Source organism: Eschscholzia californica, unplaced genomic scaffold (assembly GCF_041429995.1).
Source record: "Eschscholzia californica isolate CP2 unplaced genomic scaffold, dmEscCali1.0.p SCAF_4, whole genome shotgun sequence".
Classification (NCBI taxonomy): Eukaryota; Viridiplantae; Streptophyta; class Magnoliopsida; order Ranunculales; family Papaveraceae; genus Eschscholzia; species Eschscholzia californica.
Genome location: NW_028238461.1, coordinates 6,992,790 through 7,011,266, shown reverse-complemented (window position 1 = coordinate 7,011,266; position 18,477 = coordinate 6,992,790). Strand labels below are relative to the sequence as shown.

General features: G+C 35.8%; 2 protein-coding genes across 4 annotated transcripts; one reads left to right on the top strand and one right to left on the bottom strand.

Moving 5' to 3' along the window:
• Nucleotides 1-144: 144 nt before the first annotated feature.
• LOC147542134 (transcription factor VOZ1-like) lies at nt 145-10,302 on the top strand. 3 transcript variants are annotated; one of them, XM_086638579.1, is made up of 8 exons: nt 145-711; nt 1,389-1,523; nt 2,248-2,334; nt 2,695-2,794; nt 7,192-7,442; nt 7,522-7,683; nt 8,719-9,235; nt 9,453-10,302. In XM_086638579.1, the coding sequence occupies exons 1-8, from the start codon at nt 583-585 to the stop codon at nt 10,004-10,006; spliced, it is 1,935 nt and encodes a 644-aa protein (XP_086494705.1). In that variant the 5' UTR covers nt 145-582; the 3' UTR covers nt 10,007-10,302. The 3 variants fall into 3 exon arrangements, with proteins under 3 accessions (XP_086494705.1, XP_086494706.1, XP_086494707.1); XM_086638580.1 differs by lacking the exons at nt 145-711; nt 1,389-1,523; nt 2,248-2,334; nt 2,695-2,794 and adding an exon at nt 6,664-6,880; XM_086638581.1 differs by lacking the exons at nt 145-711; nt 1,389-1,523; nt 2,248-2,334; nt 2,695-2,794 and adding an exon at nt 6,675-6,911.
• A 997-nt stretch (nt 10,303-11,299) lies between these two features.
• On the bottom strand, nt 11,300-12,455 carry LOC147542133 (transcription elongation factor-like protein). Its single transcript, XM_086636838.1, has 2 exons — nt 12,369-12,455; nt 11,300-11,841 (listed from the first exon to the last, which is right to left on the bottom strand). The coding sequence occupies exon 2, from the start codon at nt 11,816-11,818 to the stop codon at nt 11,558-11,560; it is 261 nt and encodes an 86-aa protein (XP_086492964.1). The 5' UTR covers nt 11,819-11,841; nt 12,369-12,455; the 3' UTR covers nt 11,300-11,557.
• Nucleotides 12,456-18,477: the final 6,022 nt, after the last annotated feature.

The window sequence follows — 18,477 nt, the reverse complement described above, 5'->3', positions numbered from 1 at the left end:
GTAGTGGTGGTAAAAGTGTTGTTGTTGGAAGTGACACCGGTGGTAAACGAGGAAGCAGAAAGAAGAAGGTCGATAAACGTATTTATCTGCGGAAAAAGAAGAAATATGAAAGTGGGGGAATGCGGAAAAAAAAAAACAAAAAACCTCCCAAGAAAAACAAAATAATTATGTCAAAACACCACAATCCACAAGCACAAAATTGGGGAGAAAAGAGTGAAAATTCCGTGTCATAGGAACCAAAACAAGATGTTAAATATGAGTAATTGGGAAAAAAAAAACATAGCCAATTATTCACAAATATGGGGCCAACAACGAATGAACCCATATAAAGATTCTCCTCTTAACTCACCGTCCGGACGACGGGCGTCCTTAATCTTTCATTTCCCTTTGTACCAAGTAACATTCCAGCCAACCATCAAAGTAAGATGAAGGAAGCGATTCAGTTCCTACCCATTTCTTGTTCTTCAAGAATACTGATTCCAACGTATTATAGCTTATAATAGTAATTCGTTTTCGTTTGGGCAAAAGATCGAGCACTTGGTCTTCAATATTCAAAGAAGCTATTAGAAGAAGAATCACGATATGATCCTCCCTGTAGTTAAGCTCGGGACACTCCTCCTTAAAACCTTATGCAAACCTATAGCAACTAGGTTAAAAAAAGAGGCTGGATTGCACCCCAGGTTTCGTCAGTTAATCATCAATTTTGCCCAGGTTCAGTTTTCTCTCTACTATCTTTTTTAGTTTTTGATTTTGGGTTTGTTCACGATACTTGAACTTTGTGTGTACTATTATAGACAATTCTTGACTACCCACTTGTATAATTGATGTGATTGATCATACTTGTAATTGTTAATGTCATACTGTGTGTTTTGAACAATTGAACTTGAGGTTAAAAACCCAACATTTGTATTTTGTTCGGTTAAAAACTCAATATTTTTTGCAACCCTTTAGCCGCAGTTGCAACCCTCTTGCAATCATCAGTTGCAAAGTACGAAATACCTAAGAGTGACCCTATTTCACCAAAGCAAAAAAATTATGAGGAGTTTTGATCAAATTTCCCTAAACATAAACTGCTTAACTATTAGAGTTTGATGGTTCTAGTTGTGACTTTACAATGTCATATGGTCGACAAAATTGATTGTTTAGTATGATGTTATTGTTAAGAGTGTAGTTGACAAGATTGTGGAATTGGTTGGAGTTAAACTTTGAGAAACGAAAACCGTCTTTAGTACTTAGCATTTTAGCATGAAAATTTGAGATATATCTAGTCTAAACTGGTCTTTCCATGTCTATTAGTAAATGTTTGTATTGGTTAACTGTGATCTAGTTATAATAACTTTTGCATAGAGCTATAGTATCTAGTTATTGACTTACTATTTGTATCTCAGACGAACCATCGGTTTACGACAACTGTGCAAAGACGAATTTATGGTCGTGCAACTGATGTTGAAATCCGCCCTTTGAATGAGGAAAAAGCTGTTCAAGCTGCTGCAGATCTTCTTGGCGAACTCTTTGTTTTCTCGGTAAATATTTTCCTGAATCCTGAATATATATATGTAGTTGCTTCTCGTTCTACCGTTGCCTGTAATAAATGAGGGGAGATGTGATATTTTCGTAAGTTTTTGTGCATCATACATTACGTCTGCTTGTTGAACGTATGTAAGGTTTCTTCGTATAACTCCATTACCAAAAAACCAATATATTTCCTACTCGCATACCAGCCATTATGTTTGCTTTTCCTTTTGATTGACTTGTTAAAATGTAGCAGAAAGTCCTATGAGATCATTGAGACGTCTAGACTGGATATTCTGGCCAAATTTCAAAACTCTAAATTTTTTAAAACTTCCATTGAGTTATTTTGATATGTTTTTTTTGAATTGTTAGTTATTTTTATATGTTTTAAGTGCTGGTCATGAACTTGTTTTGGAACTGAAATATTTTAGTTTTCCAACAGACTGATTCTTTTGGATAAAACTTGCTGAGAACATTGGGGGCACCTAGCTAAGAACTTGCTTTTGTTAGCGACTGAGTGAAGAAGGCAAATTAAAGTTTACTTTCATTTTAATGGTTTTATCTCCGTTATTTAGAAGAAATTTCAGTAATATGATTAGAGCCCAATAACCCCTTCCAAATTAATCCCCATTGAAAAGTTTCCGTGCTTCCATGTATACAGATGTTGATTTAACGCTTCCAAAATAATCTTCTTTTTCAATGTTAATATTTGAGTTGCATGCATATATTGTTCAGGTTGCTGGTGCTGCTGTGATCTTTGAGGTCCAAAGAAGTTCTAACTCTGAAGCAAGAAAGGAGGAATTACGCAGGCAAGAACTAGAGGTAATATACGAAGGGCCTCTACTGGGTAATGATATTCTTTCGTAAAACTCTCGTTTCTGAACAAAAAAAAAGGTACACTCCTGAAAGACTCCCACAGGCTCAAGCTTAATCTGAACAAAGCCTGAACCAAGTCCTGACCTCAACTACTTAGGTCACAACATAAAATCTATTGTTTTCAGTGTACGAGAAATGTTTTGGGCTTTTGGCGATTCACTTGAAAACAATTTGGTGGGTAATCGATTTTCTTCAATTTTGTGTTTAAGATTCTTCTGATCTCCGTATAAAGTTAACATCATTTGTATGATCCCTAAGAGTCGTCAATTTCTGCTAAGGTAAATAACTTGTGTTCTTTTATTGTAGGCCATGAAGCAGAAAGACGAAAGTTTAGAAAGAGAATTGGAGCTGGTTAAGCAAAAACTAGCAGAACTCGAGCAACTAGCCCATGGACAAGGACTCTCTGGTATCTTCAGATTAAGACACCCTCAACCCACTGAAGCACCCAAATCACAACCACCGGCTCAGTAAGATATACAGAATGGCCGTTTATTGATAAAAATTTCCTGTAATACTTGATATCTTATTCAATTGGATTTACTCTGTTTGAGCAAAGGGTTTTTAGGTAATAGATTTCTGCGTTGGCAGATCATAGTTTTCTGTTTACTATGCAAGACCTAAAACTGAAAGAAAAGTAACCCCAAATATGGGTCACTCAAGATAAACTCTAGAAATGTTACACGTCATCATGGAGTTTTTAATAGAGTGTTTCGTTGGGGATGGGTTTTAACCTAAACTCGGCTCTTAAGTGTTAGAGTTTGAGTGACCCATTGCAAATGGGCTAAGCTAATAATAAATGATTCCATGTTGTCTCTCCCTTTTGTTAATTCTTGTTTGAAGCATAACTGTTCTCTCTCCTTGTCTTTCTCTCTTTACCTCTTTTGATTTCTCTAGGAAGACAGATTCCTAGGCAGAGAGGGTAGGGTGTCCACTGCCACTGAATCCCCAGTCTCTCTCTAGTATACCAGGTATAGATTGTGGCTACAACACAGTCAAATTTGATTCTAAACTAGTAATAATAAAATTTTGATTGTTACTGCGGGCAAGTGTACGTCTGTCAACTAATAATGTTCGGTAAGACCGAGGTGGATCCACGAAGACAAGTTGAAATCTATTTTGATTCTTAATTAGTAAAATAAAATAAAAAAACTTAGAATTTTGATTGATAAGAAATAAACAAATAAACAATCGAAAAGAATAAATAGAAAAAAGCTAAAGTCTTAGAGCAACTCCAAGGGAGGGTCAGGCTGAGGCCAAAAATTCAAAATTTTGAACTCAACCCCACCCTCCAACCACAGTCGGTTGGGTTGGAGCCCCAACCGACATTAGGGGCGACTGAAAGCTTCCAACATGACCGTTGGGATCCCAACCGTTGGATTTTATCCAACGGCTAGATTTTCTCTTTTTTTTTTTTGTTTTTTTTTTGCAAATTGCAATTAGTTTAAATATTCTTTTTGAACTCCACACATTACCAATTAAAATACATCCCACCAAAATGTCCGTCCCCGAATAATTTTTCAACTTTGGAAAAAAGATTATTATTTCCAAAATAGTTCAAACACGTGTTTTTTATATACACAAAACACGTTTTTCGCACACTAACAAAAAGGTCACACACACGTTTCCCACATGAACAAAGTTTCAGCCTCAAGAGAGACTGGGATTGGAGCTGAATTTTTGAGGCTGAGCTGAGGCCGAAAATTTTGATGAAAAAGTGCTGAAAATTTTGGGTGCAAAAGTGTTTTTTTGTCTAAGACAGACTGAATTGGAGTTGCTCTTAGAATTGGCCACATAAAGTCACGTTTCAAACAAGTTTCCATCTAATTAAATTTTTTTTATAACGCGAAACCTAAGATGATGAATCATCTAGATTCCGGACAATTATTCTACGTAGCACTATTGCAAAAAATCATAATCACCTTCTTTTTTTTTTTTTTTTTAGAAAATAAAATTTCTTTACTATTATCAATCAATAAGAACATATCATCAATTCCCATAAAAAAAAAACATATCATCAAAAGTTTTACCCACCGTGATATATCAAACTAAAAGCATAAACAATGAAAGAAATCCAACAAGACTATAGAAGAATAATAATTAAGTATCCATTAAATTCTAAATAAAAGAGTTTAATTGATTAAGAAACATGCACCACCATATCAAATATGGATTTCATCTTCCACTCTAGATGAAGAATCAGAAATCCATGAGAAATCCATGTGTTCACTAATCGTAGTCATGATGAAAGATTTATAACAAAAAAAGAAGAAATAGAGAGAAGATATCATCTATAAATATCAAGTGTTGCTCCGCCTTTGGTTCCAGACTCGATGGAAGTTCTGCCAAAAAAATGCTAAGTCTCGCCTGCCTTTTCTCCAGAAATCCCCTCTAATTCGACTCTGATTAATTGCTCTGAAAATCTGGTCATTGGTATTTCTTTTTAAATATACGTTTGGTATTTTCGGATCAAATAAGGGCTAAAATGAATGAAATTTCCTCAAGGATCAAACTGAAATTAAGGTTCATTCTTATTTGAAAAACACTACGCAGCCCACCCCTTTGCAAATGGCTCTTTTTTTTGTTGAAAGTTGCAACTGCCTCTTAAACCGTCTAGAGAGAATCCCTTGTTTCTCTCTCCAAATGAAGAGTTTCTCTCTCGGACAGTTTAATAGGCAGTTTAAGGGGGCGGTTTGTGTAGTGTTACTCTTCTTATTTTATGCCTTCTTCGTCCCCAAATGCTACCACTATTATCCACAAGCATCAACACCATCCGCACACTCATGCATCGACCACAAATGTTGTAAATGGAGGAAATTAGTTTGAAGCTTCATTAGTGGAGAAGTTTAATAGGCTTCACTACTCGAGGAAGTTGAAGGTAAAGCATCCTCATTAACTCATTAAAGGGGGAGGTTAACAATCGAGAACTCTTAAGAATCGTTGGTTTCATAGTAATAATATTTTGAGTGAAAATATATTTGTAGAGGTAAGATAAAAAAAAAAAACTTATGTAATTCTTCGAAAGAAAACTAAGATTTATAATGTAAAATCAATTTCTTCATTTTTGACAGCAACTTAGAATTTCGGCCAGTTGATGCTTTTGACAATGAAGTTTTTCCGGCACATTTTTATCCAAAAATTTAGGTCAACAATGTCATTTTGCACAAAAATAATTGGGGAAGCCACCGCTTTTTCTTTTTTGCATCTTTTCTTATAACAAAATTTTAGAAAAAATGTGATCCACTTACAACTATTATGTAAACAACCTACAAATGTCAAGTTTACATATAAAAAACATAACAAACTAACAAAGTGTTTGATCTCTCATCAAAAAAAAAAAACAAAGTGTTTGAAATTTGCTATAAATAAATAAATAAAAAATCAGTCACAAACAACAAAAAAAATGATGAAAAATACGGCGACAAAAAAAACGATTGATTTTCAAACTTATATGCCGAAAAATCTTTTCTCCTACACAACGGATCTACCGAAATATATCGTCTTCCTCAAATATTTTTTCATGGTTGCCCGAGTTTAAACTTCACACAATAAAAATTTAATAAAACCCAAGCGAAAACCAACCAATCCTACCTGTATGGAAATCTTAATTCTATTTGTATTTAATAACCCATTATTTCTCATGGAGAAAATCAAAATTCATTTCTAATCAAACCAACAACAATACCCAACACAAGAAATTATAAGCCTTATCAATCCAATTAAAAGAACCTTAAGAACCCAAAGATTTGACTAATTGAAATCTTAATTAAAATCCCTTTTGATTTTGTCTTTAATTCTAATGATGTTTAGCTATTAATTTCAGGCTTAGAGTTTTATCATATCGTTTAACTTGAGGGACTTCGTACTGAATTTAAGTCTTTACTTTTAAATACAAAATAATATTTTAATTATAATAACCATAGATACTAAAAGTATGCTCTCCTAATAGGGAAGTTCTATACGAGTCTCCATTCTTGTTAAAAGAGTCCCTCATCTGAATTTGGAATTTCGGTGGACTCGTACCGAATATTTTCTTATAAATTCGATGAATTCGTACTAAATATTCTCTTAACGGAAGGCCCTTTTAACAAGAATGGAAGGTCTTATAAAACTTTCCCTGTAAATAACCAACTCTGTATATTGCTATAGTGCTATGTAAATACCAGTTGCCCAAAATCTCCCAAAACAATATATAGTACTTTAAAAAGTCAACTAGAAGTCAAGGGGCGGACTTGTAAATACTACTCCAAAATACAGTAAGAAAAAATCTTGTCTAAAGACTAGAGAATAAACCCTTCTTTTTATTTTTTTGCTTTTGCCGCGTACATTTCTATTCCCCATCTTGCTTTTCATTGAGGTCGTCTTCTGAAGCGGAGAGAGATAGGGGAGAGGAGAGAGAGAGAGAGTTCTTCAGAAATCAAACTTTCCTTGACTATTTTCTCGATCTCACCGTCTTCTGCTCAATCTAGCCCTCTTTTTCATTAATTTCTTCAAGGTATAAACAGAAAAATCTATAATTATTGTGGGTAAGTATCAAACTAGGGTATCAATTACATCTGCATTATCTTTTGTCTTAATATTTCTTCAAGGGTTTCCAATTTCTTCTCTATTGTTTGGGTTTAATCTTTGAAATTGGAGGCTTCTAGGGTTAGAAAATAGTGGACCTACGTTCAATGAAGATTTTAATTCACTTATTTTTTTATGTTAGTTTATGTTGATTTAAAAATTTGGGTATATTTGTGAAAGTTGTACTTCTTGTAGGTTTTTAGGGTTTAAATTAAGTTTTAATTTGGTTTTCATCTCTAGGGTTTTCGTGGGAAGTTCGATTTTGTATGATGGAAGGGTCGAAGAGAAGTTGTAAATCTACTTCTCACAAGCTCTTCAAGGATAAGGCCAAGAATCGGGTGGATGATCTTCAAGGTTTGTTTACTGATCTGCAATTGGCTCGAAAGGAAAGTCGTGCCGGGGATGTAGCTCTGATAGAGGAGCAAGTTCATCAGATGCTAAAGGAGTGGGGAGCTGAACTCAATGAGCCATCTCCTGCTTCTTCCTTACTGGTGAGACTCTCTCTCTCGCTCTTTCTAGATTAGTTCTTTGAGTTTTGAATCATCTTAATTGACTAGAAGTTTTGTATAGGGTGGTAGTCTGGGTTCTTTCTCGGCTGATCTTCAACGTCTGTTGGAGCAACGTGATGAAGAAGATGATGCAACCAGTGCTTTGAAAGAAACAGGAAAGCCGAAACCCGAGCCTGATGTTCCAAACCTTCCAGAGAGAGATGCTCCTACCATATTTCATGAGGTGAGATTTTTATCGCATGCCTAATTTGCTTCACTGCTTTTCGCAAATTATTGATTTTGTTATAACTTGGTTTGTTAAATTTGATTGTTGTTAGATATTGCCTATTAAACAACATCTATTTATTCTGAAATCTAGTAGGTATAAAATATCAAGTTATAACTTATGACCCTGTTGCAAAATTTAGTTCAATTTAAGAAAGAAGATAGTAAGAAAGAGAAGTACGGTGGGTTCCGTACAGCATTCCTTGGAGTTCTTGATACCAATATAGCTGGGAAGCATTTATATTTTGCTCAAGTAGGGCTCGTCGGGTCATTTTGTTATTGAGCAATTATCATCTTCTTCAGATGATTACTAGCCTCATATTGGCCTATCTCTTATATCGAGAAATTAGTGGTACTTATGTAAACTAATTAGGAATTTAGAGCGGGAGATGGTAAAGAATTGGTACGAGGAGTGAGGATTTCCTATTCTTTCGCCTACCTACTCTTGTTAGTTCGTTCCATGTCTATTGATGCTTGATTGTCATATATAGAGTTATAAATGATAAAGATAGTCTAAGTCTTCTATTTTCTATTCTAGTCTTCTCTATCATTGCATTCACCACACTTCTCTAGATTATTGTCTGTTCTGTCTTATGTACTTTCTCTTGCTCTATATTTTATAATCCTCCTTTAGTTATCAACGTCGGAACTCGCCTTTTATCTCCCTAGTCATATAATACATTAAGCATGTCATGTTACGTTTTTCAGTACTCCTTAATTCTCGAGCATTTACTCTTTTCTCTTGCACGAATCAGTTGAAGATTCCCAGTGTATCCATGAATAACTGGACCATCTCATGGAAAGTATGATTAAAATCATTTACTAGTTTCTCAGGTCGTTCTCTGAAGAAGCACCTTTATCTAAAATAACATCTATAACTCAATTTCTTGGCTTGGTATATTAATCTTGTATTGCTTACTTTTTTCACTTGTCTTGTTTATGAGGCTAGATGGTAACTGGCTCACTGATAAGCTGTATGTTATGTTACTTCTAGGACTATTTCGTTCATCAAGACCCAAAAGAGCACGAATTTGAAGGGCATGTTCTGGGCTCTCCTCCAGTGATGAATCAGAATTTGATGAATGGCTTGGATGTAGCTAATCAGTTCGAGCTGAATCAATTTAATTTACATCAGGAGTACGACAATAACCCTAGTTCTGGTTTTGATTTTACGGGACAGTTTGGCGAGGATGCCATGCCCTATATCTCTGACCTGCAGCCTGCTATATATCTTCCACCATCTGCCTTCTTAGGTCCCATATGTGCACTTTGGGATTGTCCAAGGCCCGTTCAAGTATCAGAATGGTACGAAGACTATTGCAGTAGCTATCATGCTGGTCTAGCCATGAACGAAGGCCCACCTGGTATGAGTCCAGTCGTGAGACCTGGGGGCATAGGTCTGAAAGATGGTCCACTATTTTCCTCTCTTAATGCTAAGACTCAGGGAAAACACGTTGGTATTCCAGTGTGTGAGGGTGCTGCTACGACAAAGTCTCCATGGAACGCCCCTGGTAAGCATTCACTATGTCACAGTTGAAATATGTATATATATATATATATATATATATATATATATATATATATATATATATATATATATCCCTGGTAAGCATTCACTATGTCACAGTTGAAATATGTATATATATATATATATAACGTTACTATCTTACATTTTGTGGTTCTGTCCTGGCCTTGGTATGACTAGTTACTTTCTTGTTAATATTGCAGAGCTCTTTGATCTTTCTCTTGTCAATGGCGAAACAATTAGGGAGTGGCTCTTTTTCGATAAGCCTCGAAGAGCATTTGAGAGTGGTACCAGAAAGCAGAGATCATTGCCTGATTATGCAGGTCGTGGATGGCACGAATCAAGGAAACAGGTGATGAAGGAATTTGGAGGTTCGAAAAGGTCATACTACATGGACCCACAACCACTTACTGGTTTTGAGTGGCACCTATACGAATATGAGATAGACAATAGTGATGCCTCTGCTTTATATAGGCTGGAATTCAAGCTTTCCAATGGAAAGAAGAGTCCGAAAGGAAAAGTAAGTACTGACCCACTTGTCGATCTACAGAAGCAAATGGGAAGGTTAACTGCTGTATCTCAGGACAATAAATTATCTGTCAAGGGTAGTAGGTCAAAGGTTAACATGAAGGAGAAAACAGGAAATCTTTGTTCAGTTCCGAATCAGATTCCTGGTCCAAATGAAAATTTTAGTTATGGAGTAAGTGCTGCAGATGGATATACTGTTGATAATCTGAAAGATTATTGTGGGACATAGCAGGTGAGAAGGAGCGATCATTAACCAGAGGTGAAGAAAATGATCACTGATTCAGAGCAATCACTGATTGCTCAGCTAACATATAAGGCAATGACTGAAAATAAATTTGTATAGGTGGTATCGAATTGCAATATAGCTGCAATTCTTTCCCTTAGATTTTTGGAAGCTCTTATGAAGTTTTTGTGGTTTGTGTTGGCGTCGAATATAATTACTGTTTTAAGAGGTTATTTTATATGCATGTAGTTCGGTTTATTAAGCTCACAATCAATGATAATTGGTGCTATGTTACTTTTTCTCTTCTTTTTTTGTTGAAACTGGTGCTACGTTACTTGCTTTAAACTTGATTGTTTAGTCTGATATCTGAAAAAGGAACTAGAGAGAGAAGTAACATAATGCCGGAGAGAGATGAACACAGCTGAAAATTTTTTATTCACTTTTTTGTGCATTTGAAGCAGGTTTCTAAAAACCTTTTGCCAGGGAGAGTAGATGAATATAGTAAGAGCATCTCCATTGCAATACTAAAAAAATTCTAAAAATCTTATGTGTCAAGTGTGAAAAGCGGATCTCTAAATGATTTCTTTCCTATTTGCCCATTTAGAGATACTCTATTAGAAAACCTTCTCCTATGCAACATGTAAGGAGAAATTCTAAAAACCTATATTTTGGTATAAAATTAATCGATTTACTTATGTGGCACTTAGAGATCCTCAAGAGGACAATCTAAATTTAGAGTGTCCTCTTAAGGATCTCTAAAATAAATCTTCATACGTCATTTTAGAGATTCGCGTTGAGTTTTGCATTGAAGATGAATTTTAAAGAAAAATTCTAAAAAAGTCATATGTGACACTCTAAGATTTAGAGTATGTGGGTTGCATTGGAGATACTCTAAGGGTACATATGAGAGAAAATAGAGACTCCAACATCATGATACATTTGGTAGAGTACGTGACTCCAACATCATGATACATTTAGTAGAGTAAGTGGTGGACTCCAGAATCCTAAATGTAAGTGTCTTGGACTCTTTCGAACTTGATATATTAAAGTATAAATAATGTTGTTGGCCATTTTTGATATAGACCCGTTCGGACTCTCAGGTTTGAATTTAATATATTAAAGTATAAATAATGTTGTTGGCCATCTTTGATATATATAGACCCGTTTTTGTTAAAGTTTGAATCAGGCAGTTACGGTGCTTATCACATCTTTGATGTCACGTAGACCGTAGTCAATTTCCCAAAAAAGAAAAAACTATTGATATTGAATTAGATGGAAGTTTTCATATCATACTCATTCTACGGAAACAAACTTTCATTAGTCATTGAAAATAATACATACTTTTGACATATATCACCTAAGCAAACATAACAACTTTGCAAGTACAGAACTTATTGTCGGATCTCAATATATATGTAGTATTACTTGATCTGAATTAAAAGCTGCTTTGCTATCAGGATCTAAACTCCGGGTTTTACGAAGGAATGAGCTTGCAAACAAACTTCATTTTCTTCATTGTGCTTGAAGTAGTCGATCCTGAACACCTCTCTTTTGCCGTTACTCATCATCAACCGCATTGACCCTTTCACATTCATCAATCCATTCACTATACACATCTATCGGCTCGGTCAAGGCGTTGATGGTTGTGCTAAAGCTCTCTTGGCAAATCCCGCAGACAGCTTCGCCAATCAAATTCTTCATATCAATTCGACATTCAACACTACTTCCATGGTTACAAAAGGGGCAACTGAAAACTGTATCAAGCTTGTCCATTCGTTTCTTTGAAGCTGGCTTCGCTCTCGACTTTCTTTTTCCCATGGCTCGACGACAACGAAATTATCCTGTCAATATCAGAAACTGGACTGAGTAAATTTGTTAACAAGTAAGATAGAAAAGTTCAATGCATATAAACTAACTAACAAAAATCCAAATCCAAATATGAAAACATTAAGGGAACTTCCCCAAAGCAAAACCCTAAATGAATAATAATATGGAAACCTCTCATAAGACAAATATACTTGTATAAGTTAGAACCAATTTGTTTAAACAAGATTTGGAAGAGAACATCACAGGAGTACATAATATGTTCAAAATAAACCCTAGATGAACCAAACACAGATAGAAAGAAGCGATTTTGTGGGTAAAGTCGGTTACATCTTGCAGATCATCAACAAGGCGAAACCCTAGTTTTTAATTTTTTTAGGATTTAAAATAGAACCTGCAACCCTAACATAAGAAACCCTAGTTTTAATTTAAGAAAAAGAAACCCTTTTGAGAGGTTATTGATTCTAAAAACGAAGGATTGAATCCAATTGAAGCAAAAACGAAAGGGGAAAAAAGTAATCGAAGTGAATAAAAAATAACTTACCGGAAGAGAAAGGATTGATATCACGCAGAAACCCTCTGTGTTGTTTTTTCTTTCTCTTCCTTTGCCCGAGTGAAGTTCTATATATATTATATATATGCGACCATGGGCCAAAATCGGTTCAACTGGTTAGGTAAAGCTAGTCTAGGTTTGATTTTGGGACGGCTATCGTCCTCTAGATACTGCATTTAAGATCGAGTTATAGGAAAATATTACCCAAAAAATATATAAGTAAAATAAAAAATACAGACGTTTGACGTTACTCGTCGTGGTATGTTTTATCGGAAGCTTAATTTCACAATATTCACTAAAAGTCATGGATTCCAATTTGTGACTAGATTGCTTTATCACCTCTATGTTTGAACTGCACATTGCTGATCAACGGTTCAAATAAGAAGAAATGAGGGGACGTTATACAATTTTATCATAAGCCAAGAGGAGTGGCACGTGAAAACGTTTTAAAATAACCGGGAGGGATTACGAGGAAATATTAATAGTAAAAGCTTTATTACGCCTCCAACAACATACACGCCAACGATCAACATCTGATGTGAGCCATCTTAGATGTCGAGATTTGTTCGAATTACGTCAGAATTAAATAACGTTTTCGTCCAGTAAACAATGACTAACCAAGTAAAATGAACAATTTACCAACTACATTTAGGGATTGATTTAGGTTTCAGATATTTTATAAGCTCGAATTTGTATTTTTAGGTCACTCTCGTGTTAGTTTTGTTGGTGTGTGAGGAGTAAGGTGGGGGCCAATAAACCTATAGCTCCCAAAATTGCTTCTCATTGTCGACTCAACCATGAAAATGTTTGTAGGCCAAGGGAGCAAGCCCCCCATGGCCTACACACAATTCCGTCCCTGATTAAAGGATTGGGTTGAAGCAAGGGTGTGAAAGAGAGTTCAAGTCACGTAAACAAAAAAAAGGAATAATAAAAAAAGAGATGCACAAATGGATAGTGTGAGAGAAACTAGTTAGGGAGAAGCAAGGGTGTGAAAGAGAGTTCAAGTCACATAAACAAAAAAAGGAATAATAAAAAAAGAGATGCACAAACGGATAGTGTGAGAGAAACTAGTTAGGGAGGAGATGTCCTATGTGAGAGAGAGATCGATCGAACTAGAGAGACAGAAATATCAAGCTAGAAAGATTAACATAGATTTAGAGAGAGTGAAGGAAAAAGTTACGACTAGGAGAAATTGATCGGTGTCCATAGAGAGAAAAAAAAGGAGAGGAAAAAAAAGAACATAATTTTTGAAAATCAAAATCCAACTTAACGAACTTGTGACAAAAAAATAGAAGTTATTTACAACACATGAACATCTCATTCATCCTTGTCATGTTTATTCTATGGCAATTATAAATAAAGTGTGAGGATGTAAGTTAATTTGGCTATATATTGATAATTGATTTGTGAGTATCAATATCAAGTCAAGAGAGATGAATATTTTAGTCATTATAAAACTTACTATATTTTAGAGTGAATTTTGAGATGGTGGAGTAAATTGAATTTCTATAAATGTAATTTTGTTCCATTGTCCTGAGTTGGATGTAATTAAACAGTTTTGCCCCAACCCAAAGAAAGTTCACAATTTTGCCTCTTTTATAAGTTTTGTATTTAGTTTTTTGATTTCATATTCTTATGTACTTGTCTCTACTTTTGCTCATAAAGGAACCCTATTGAGTTATGGACATCCAAAATCTGCCTGAAATTGAAGAAGATAAAGAAGATGAAAAAACCACGCTCAAAATGAGGAAGATCAATAATAACCATTGGAGAAAAAGAATGTTGAGGCTAGGAGAAGTAGAGGGTGATGTTTTTTTATACTAGTTTAATTCATGGGTGGTGCAAGGTCAACCAATGTATACACTTACAGTATGATAATCTTGATGAAGTAATTCACCTTTTGTAATCTTGATGAAGCCAAATACAGTGTGACCTATAATGTATTAATGAGAATGTTTGCAAGATTCTTTCATATGATTCTGCAGTTTATTAGTTGGTTTTCTCCCACACTTTTCATACCTAGACGGCCTACCCAAACCTGACCCTAAACACGCAGACAATTCTAGCCATCCCTGGTGCCCTATCCGGGAAGAACATCTCGGGCGAAAGAAAGGAAACCCGGTCGTGTTCCGAGCATTGTATTTGAGCAGGAAAAATGAGAAGAAGGTGGTAATAAACTACTCATTTCTGTTAGAACTAATCAGATAAAAAAAACTTGTTAATCATCTTGGTCGTTCCTTTTTTGTTTCTTGATTATTCGAGCTTGAAGTTGGACCTGAGTTTGAATCTGATGAGGTTATTGAGAAAGTTCGTGTTTTGCCCAGAAAGGTATTATCTTTACTACCCACAAATTAAACCCCAGTTTGGAATTCTTATGTTTTATAAGATTTTGTTACCATTTCTTTGTAGTTATTAATTGTTTCTAGCATCATTTTGCACAAATTACACTGTTAATCTAGTTAATTGTGGTTCAAACTATGAAATTAGTTATTTCATAGGCGAAATACTCGGCAATGTTTTGGTGGAATAGAGTGCTTGAAAGTTTGTTAATTAAGGAGAAATGTAGTGTATTGAAAGTTATATGCTGACGAAAATTTATATGCTCTAAGAAGTTGGGGACAGGATCAACTAACCCACGCTCCCGATCACCCGTGTGATGGGATCGGCTCAGGACGTCTTAGCCTCTTAGAGCATGTCCAACCCCAGCCGGGCTGAGGCCATAAATTCAAATTTATGGCCTCAGCCCCCCGCTCCAAGCCCAGCCGCTTGGAGCGGAGGCTGGGGCTCGGTGTTCAGTCGCCCCTAACATTAGGGGCGGATGAACATCGGCCCCAACTGACCGTTGGGGCCCCAACGGTCACTTGGGGGGCATCCCCTAGCCGTTGGAGCAAATCCAACGGCTAGAAATGGATCCAACCCCTATAAATAGGGGTTGGATCCATTTTCATCTCTCACCCTCTTCTCATCACTTTCTTTCTCTCATTCTTGCAACTTCCTCTCCATTTCTATCTCTCTTTCTTTCAATTTTTTTTTTGATCTTTTCATTTGTTCACCCATGGATCCATTAGACATCAATGAATTCGATAACCAAAGTTATATGGAAATGTTGTCCCCTAATTCTACTTACCCGTCGGCTCAATTAGGAGTTGATGATTATGAAGTATGTGAGGATTCTTGTGTGCAAGGAGGGACGTCTGCGACAAAGATAACTAAACGGGAACCGTATAAGCCGGATGAAGATATTTTACTTACTAATTGTTATTTGAAAATCACATTTGATGCGGTTGTCGGAAATAGCCAAAAATATAAAGTATTTTGGCAAAAAATATCGGATGAATATAATGCGAGTGCAAAGTTTCAACGCACACTTAGAAGTCGTAAATCTCGTTTCATTGAGATAAGCTCGGAATGTCAAAGTTTTATATCGACTTTGAGGATAATAAATAAAGTTCCAAAAAGCGGAGAAAACGATTATGACCGGGTAATTGTTTCTAACTTTTTAATTTCTTTTTTCTATCTTTTCACTTCATTCATATAATATACTTATACATATATTTTGTTTATTTTAGTTACAAAGAGCTATCGAATTGTATAAAAAAAATCATCAAGGTAAAGGGTTTAGGTTCCTACATGTTTACAAAATTTTGATGACACACAACAAGTGGATGGCAGACATGCCAGGAGAGTCAACATCCGGTAAAAGAGATTCTAATACCAATCCATCGGAAGAAAGACCAATTGGCCGTAAACAAGCCAAAGCAAATGCAAGAGTTGGCGAACCATCCACACATTCTACCGCTTCAAAAACTCCCAGTGAGGGATATTGGGAAAAAAGAGATGAAGATTCCCAACAAAGATCAGTAACTTTGAGTGAAGCAGTAGGGGTTCAACAAGAGACCCTAAAGGTGTAACAAGATTTTCTACGGGTGCAAACGGAGGTGGCGAACCGACAATATGCGATGGACTTAATGAAGATTGATATTAGGTCTCTCGACGAACATGCTCAACAAATGCTTTTAGCGGCGCGAGAGGCTTGGTTCAACGGTGCACCACGAGACCCAAGAAACCCCTTCTAGTTATTTTTAATTAATTTTTCTAGTGTTGTTTAGTCGTATTTAAGTAGTTTTAAATTTTTAATCAATTATTAGTTGTAATCGATGTTTTTTAATTGAATTTTATTAGTAAATTGGCAAATTCCAAATTCAAATTTTCGGCCTCAAGAGAGGCTGGGGCTGGAGCTGAATTTTAGAGGCTGGGGCCGAGGCCAATAATATTAGGTGAAAAAGTGGTTTTTTCGGCCTAAGACAGGCTGGGATTGGACTTGCTCTTAGGACCGGCTCAGGACATCTTAGGATCGGCTTGGCACCAGTCACCCTTCAAGCTATGTATATAATAGATATATATTATATACACATATGTGTGTACATCATGTGTAAAATTGACTCGGGGGATCGACATGGGATCGTCTCGGTCTACCCGGTCCCAATCCTATACAGGATTACTCGGGTGGATAAGGCGATCCCGACCCATAGATCATGCTATCCTACACTGTTTGTGACATACCTTTTGAGTAAAAGGCTGACTTACTATGGTGGTCACATGGTTCCAATAGGTTTTCTTTCTAAATGCCTATATGTTAGTGCCTAAAGGCGAAAGTGAGGACTAAGCTTCTGAAGAAACAGTTTGGTTGAAGGGTGACATTTATAAATGATAGCAAACGTAACCACAATAAACAAAAAAACAAAACATAAGGAGAAATTTAAAGGATTGGGTTGAAGTAAGGGCGTGAAAGAGAGTTCAAGTAACATAGACAAAAAAAGGAATAATGAAAAAAGAGATGCACAGACGGATAGTGGGAGAGAAACTGGTTAGGGGGGAGATGTGGTATGTGAGAGAGGGATCGAAAAGATTAACATAGATTTAGAGAGAGTGAAGGAAAAAGTTACGACTACGGAGAAATTGATCGGTGTCCATAGAGAGAAAAAAAAGGAGAGGAAACAGAAGAAGATAATTTTTGAAAATCAAAATCCGACTTAACGAACTTGTGACAAAAAAACAGAAGTTGTTTACAACACATGAACATCTCATTCGTCCTGATCACATTTATTCTATGGTAATTGATAAATAAAGTCTGAGGATTGTGAGAGACAGTTTCTAATTCAAAAGAGGCGGTTTGATTTCAAATTGAATAGGCGGTTTCATGGTTTGTGGCGGTTTGGAATGTGGATGGCGGTTTCAATTTAAATTGTGAGAGGCAGTTTCTAATTCAAAAGAGGCGGTTTGATTTCAAATTGAATAGGCGGTTTCATGGTTTGTGGCGGTTTGGAATGTGGATGGCGGTTTCAATTTAGTTTCCAAAAATTGGAATTGGTTTCCAAAATTTGGTTCCCCACCTGCTTATATTATAATATATAAATAGGGGGTCTTGAGTTCAATAAAAAACACACCAACGCAAGCAACAACAACTCTTCTTTAGAGAGCTAGAGAGAGAGCAAGAGTGAGAGCAAGAGTGAGAGAAATTTTTCATAGTTTTTTAGCGGTGTTAAATTTCTCGGTCGTCGAAGATCTAGTATAGAAGGTTAATTTCTATACGGTACCATCTTGGGACGAACTTGCGGGTTGTGTTAGTCGTCTTCATCTATCCTTCAATAAAGATTTCTTTTCGCCCGAGGACGTAGGCTTTAAAGCCGAACCTCGTTAAATTCCGTTCGCATATTTGATTTTGACTTAGCTTTTCGATTAATCTTCATAATCGGATCAATTTCTGGGTAGGTTCGATAGCTTCCGCGACTTTTAGTTCTAACAAGGATGTAAGTTAATTTGGCTATATATTGATTTGTGAGTACCGATATAAGTCAAGAGAGATGAATATTTTAGTCATTATAAAACTTATTATGAATTTTGAGATGGTGGAGTAAACTGAATTTCTATAAATGTAATTTTGTTCCATTGTCCTGGGTTGGATGCAATTGAACAATTTTGCCCCAACCCAAAGAAAGTTTACAATTTTGCCTCTTTTATAAGTTTTGTATTTAGTTTTTTGATTTCATGTTCTTATGTACTTGTCTCTACTTTTGCTCATAAAGGAACCCTATTGAGT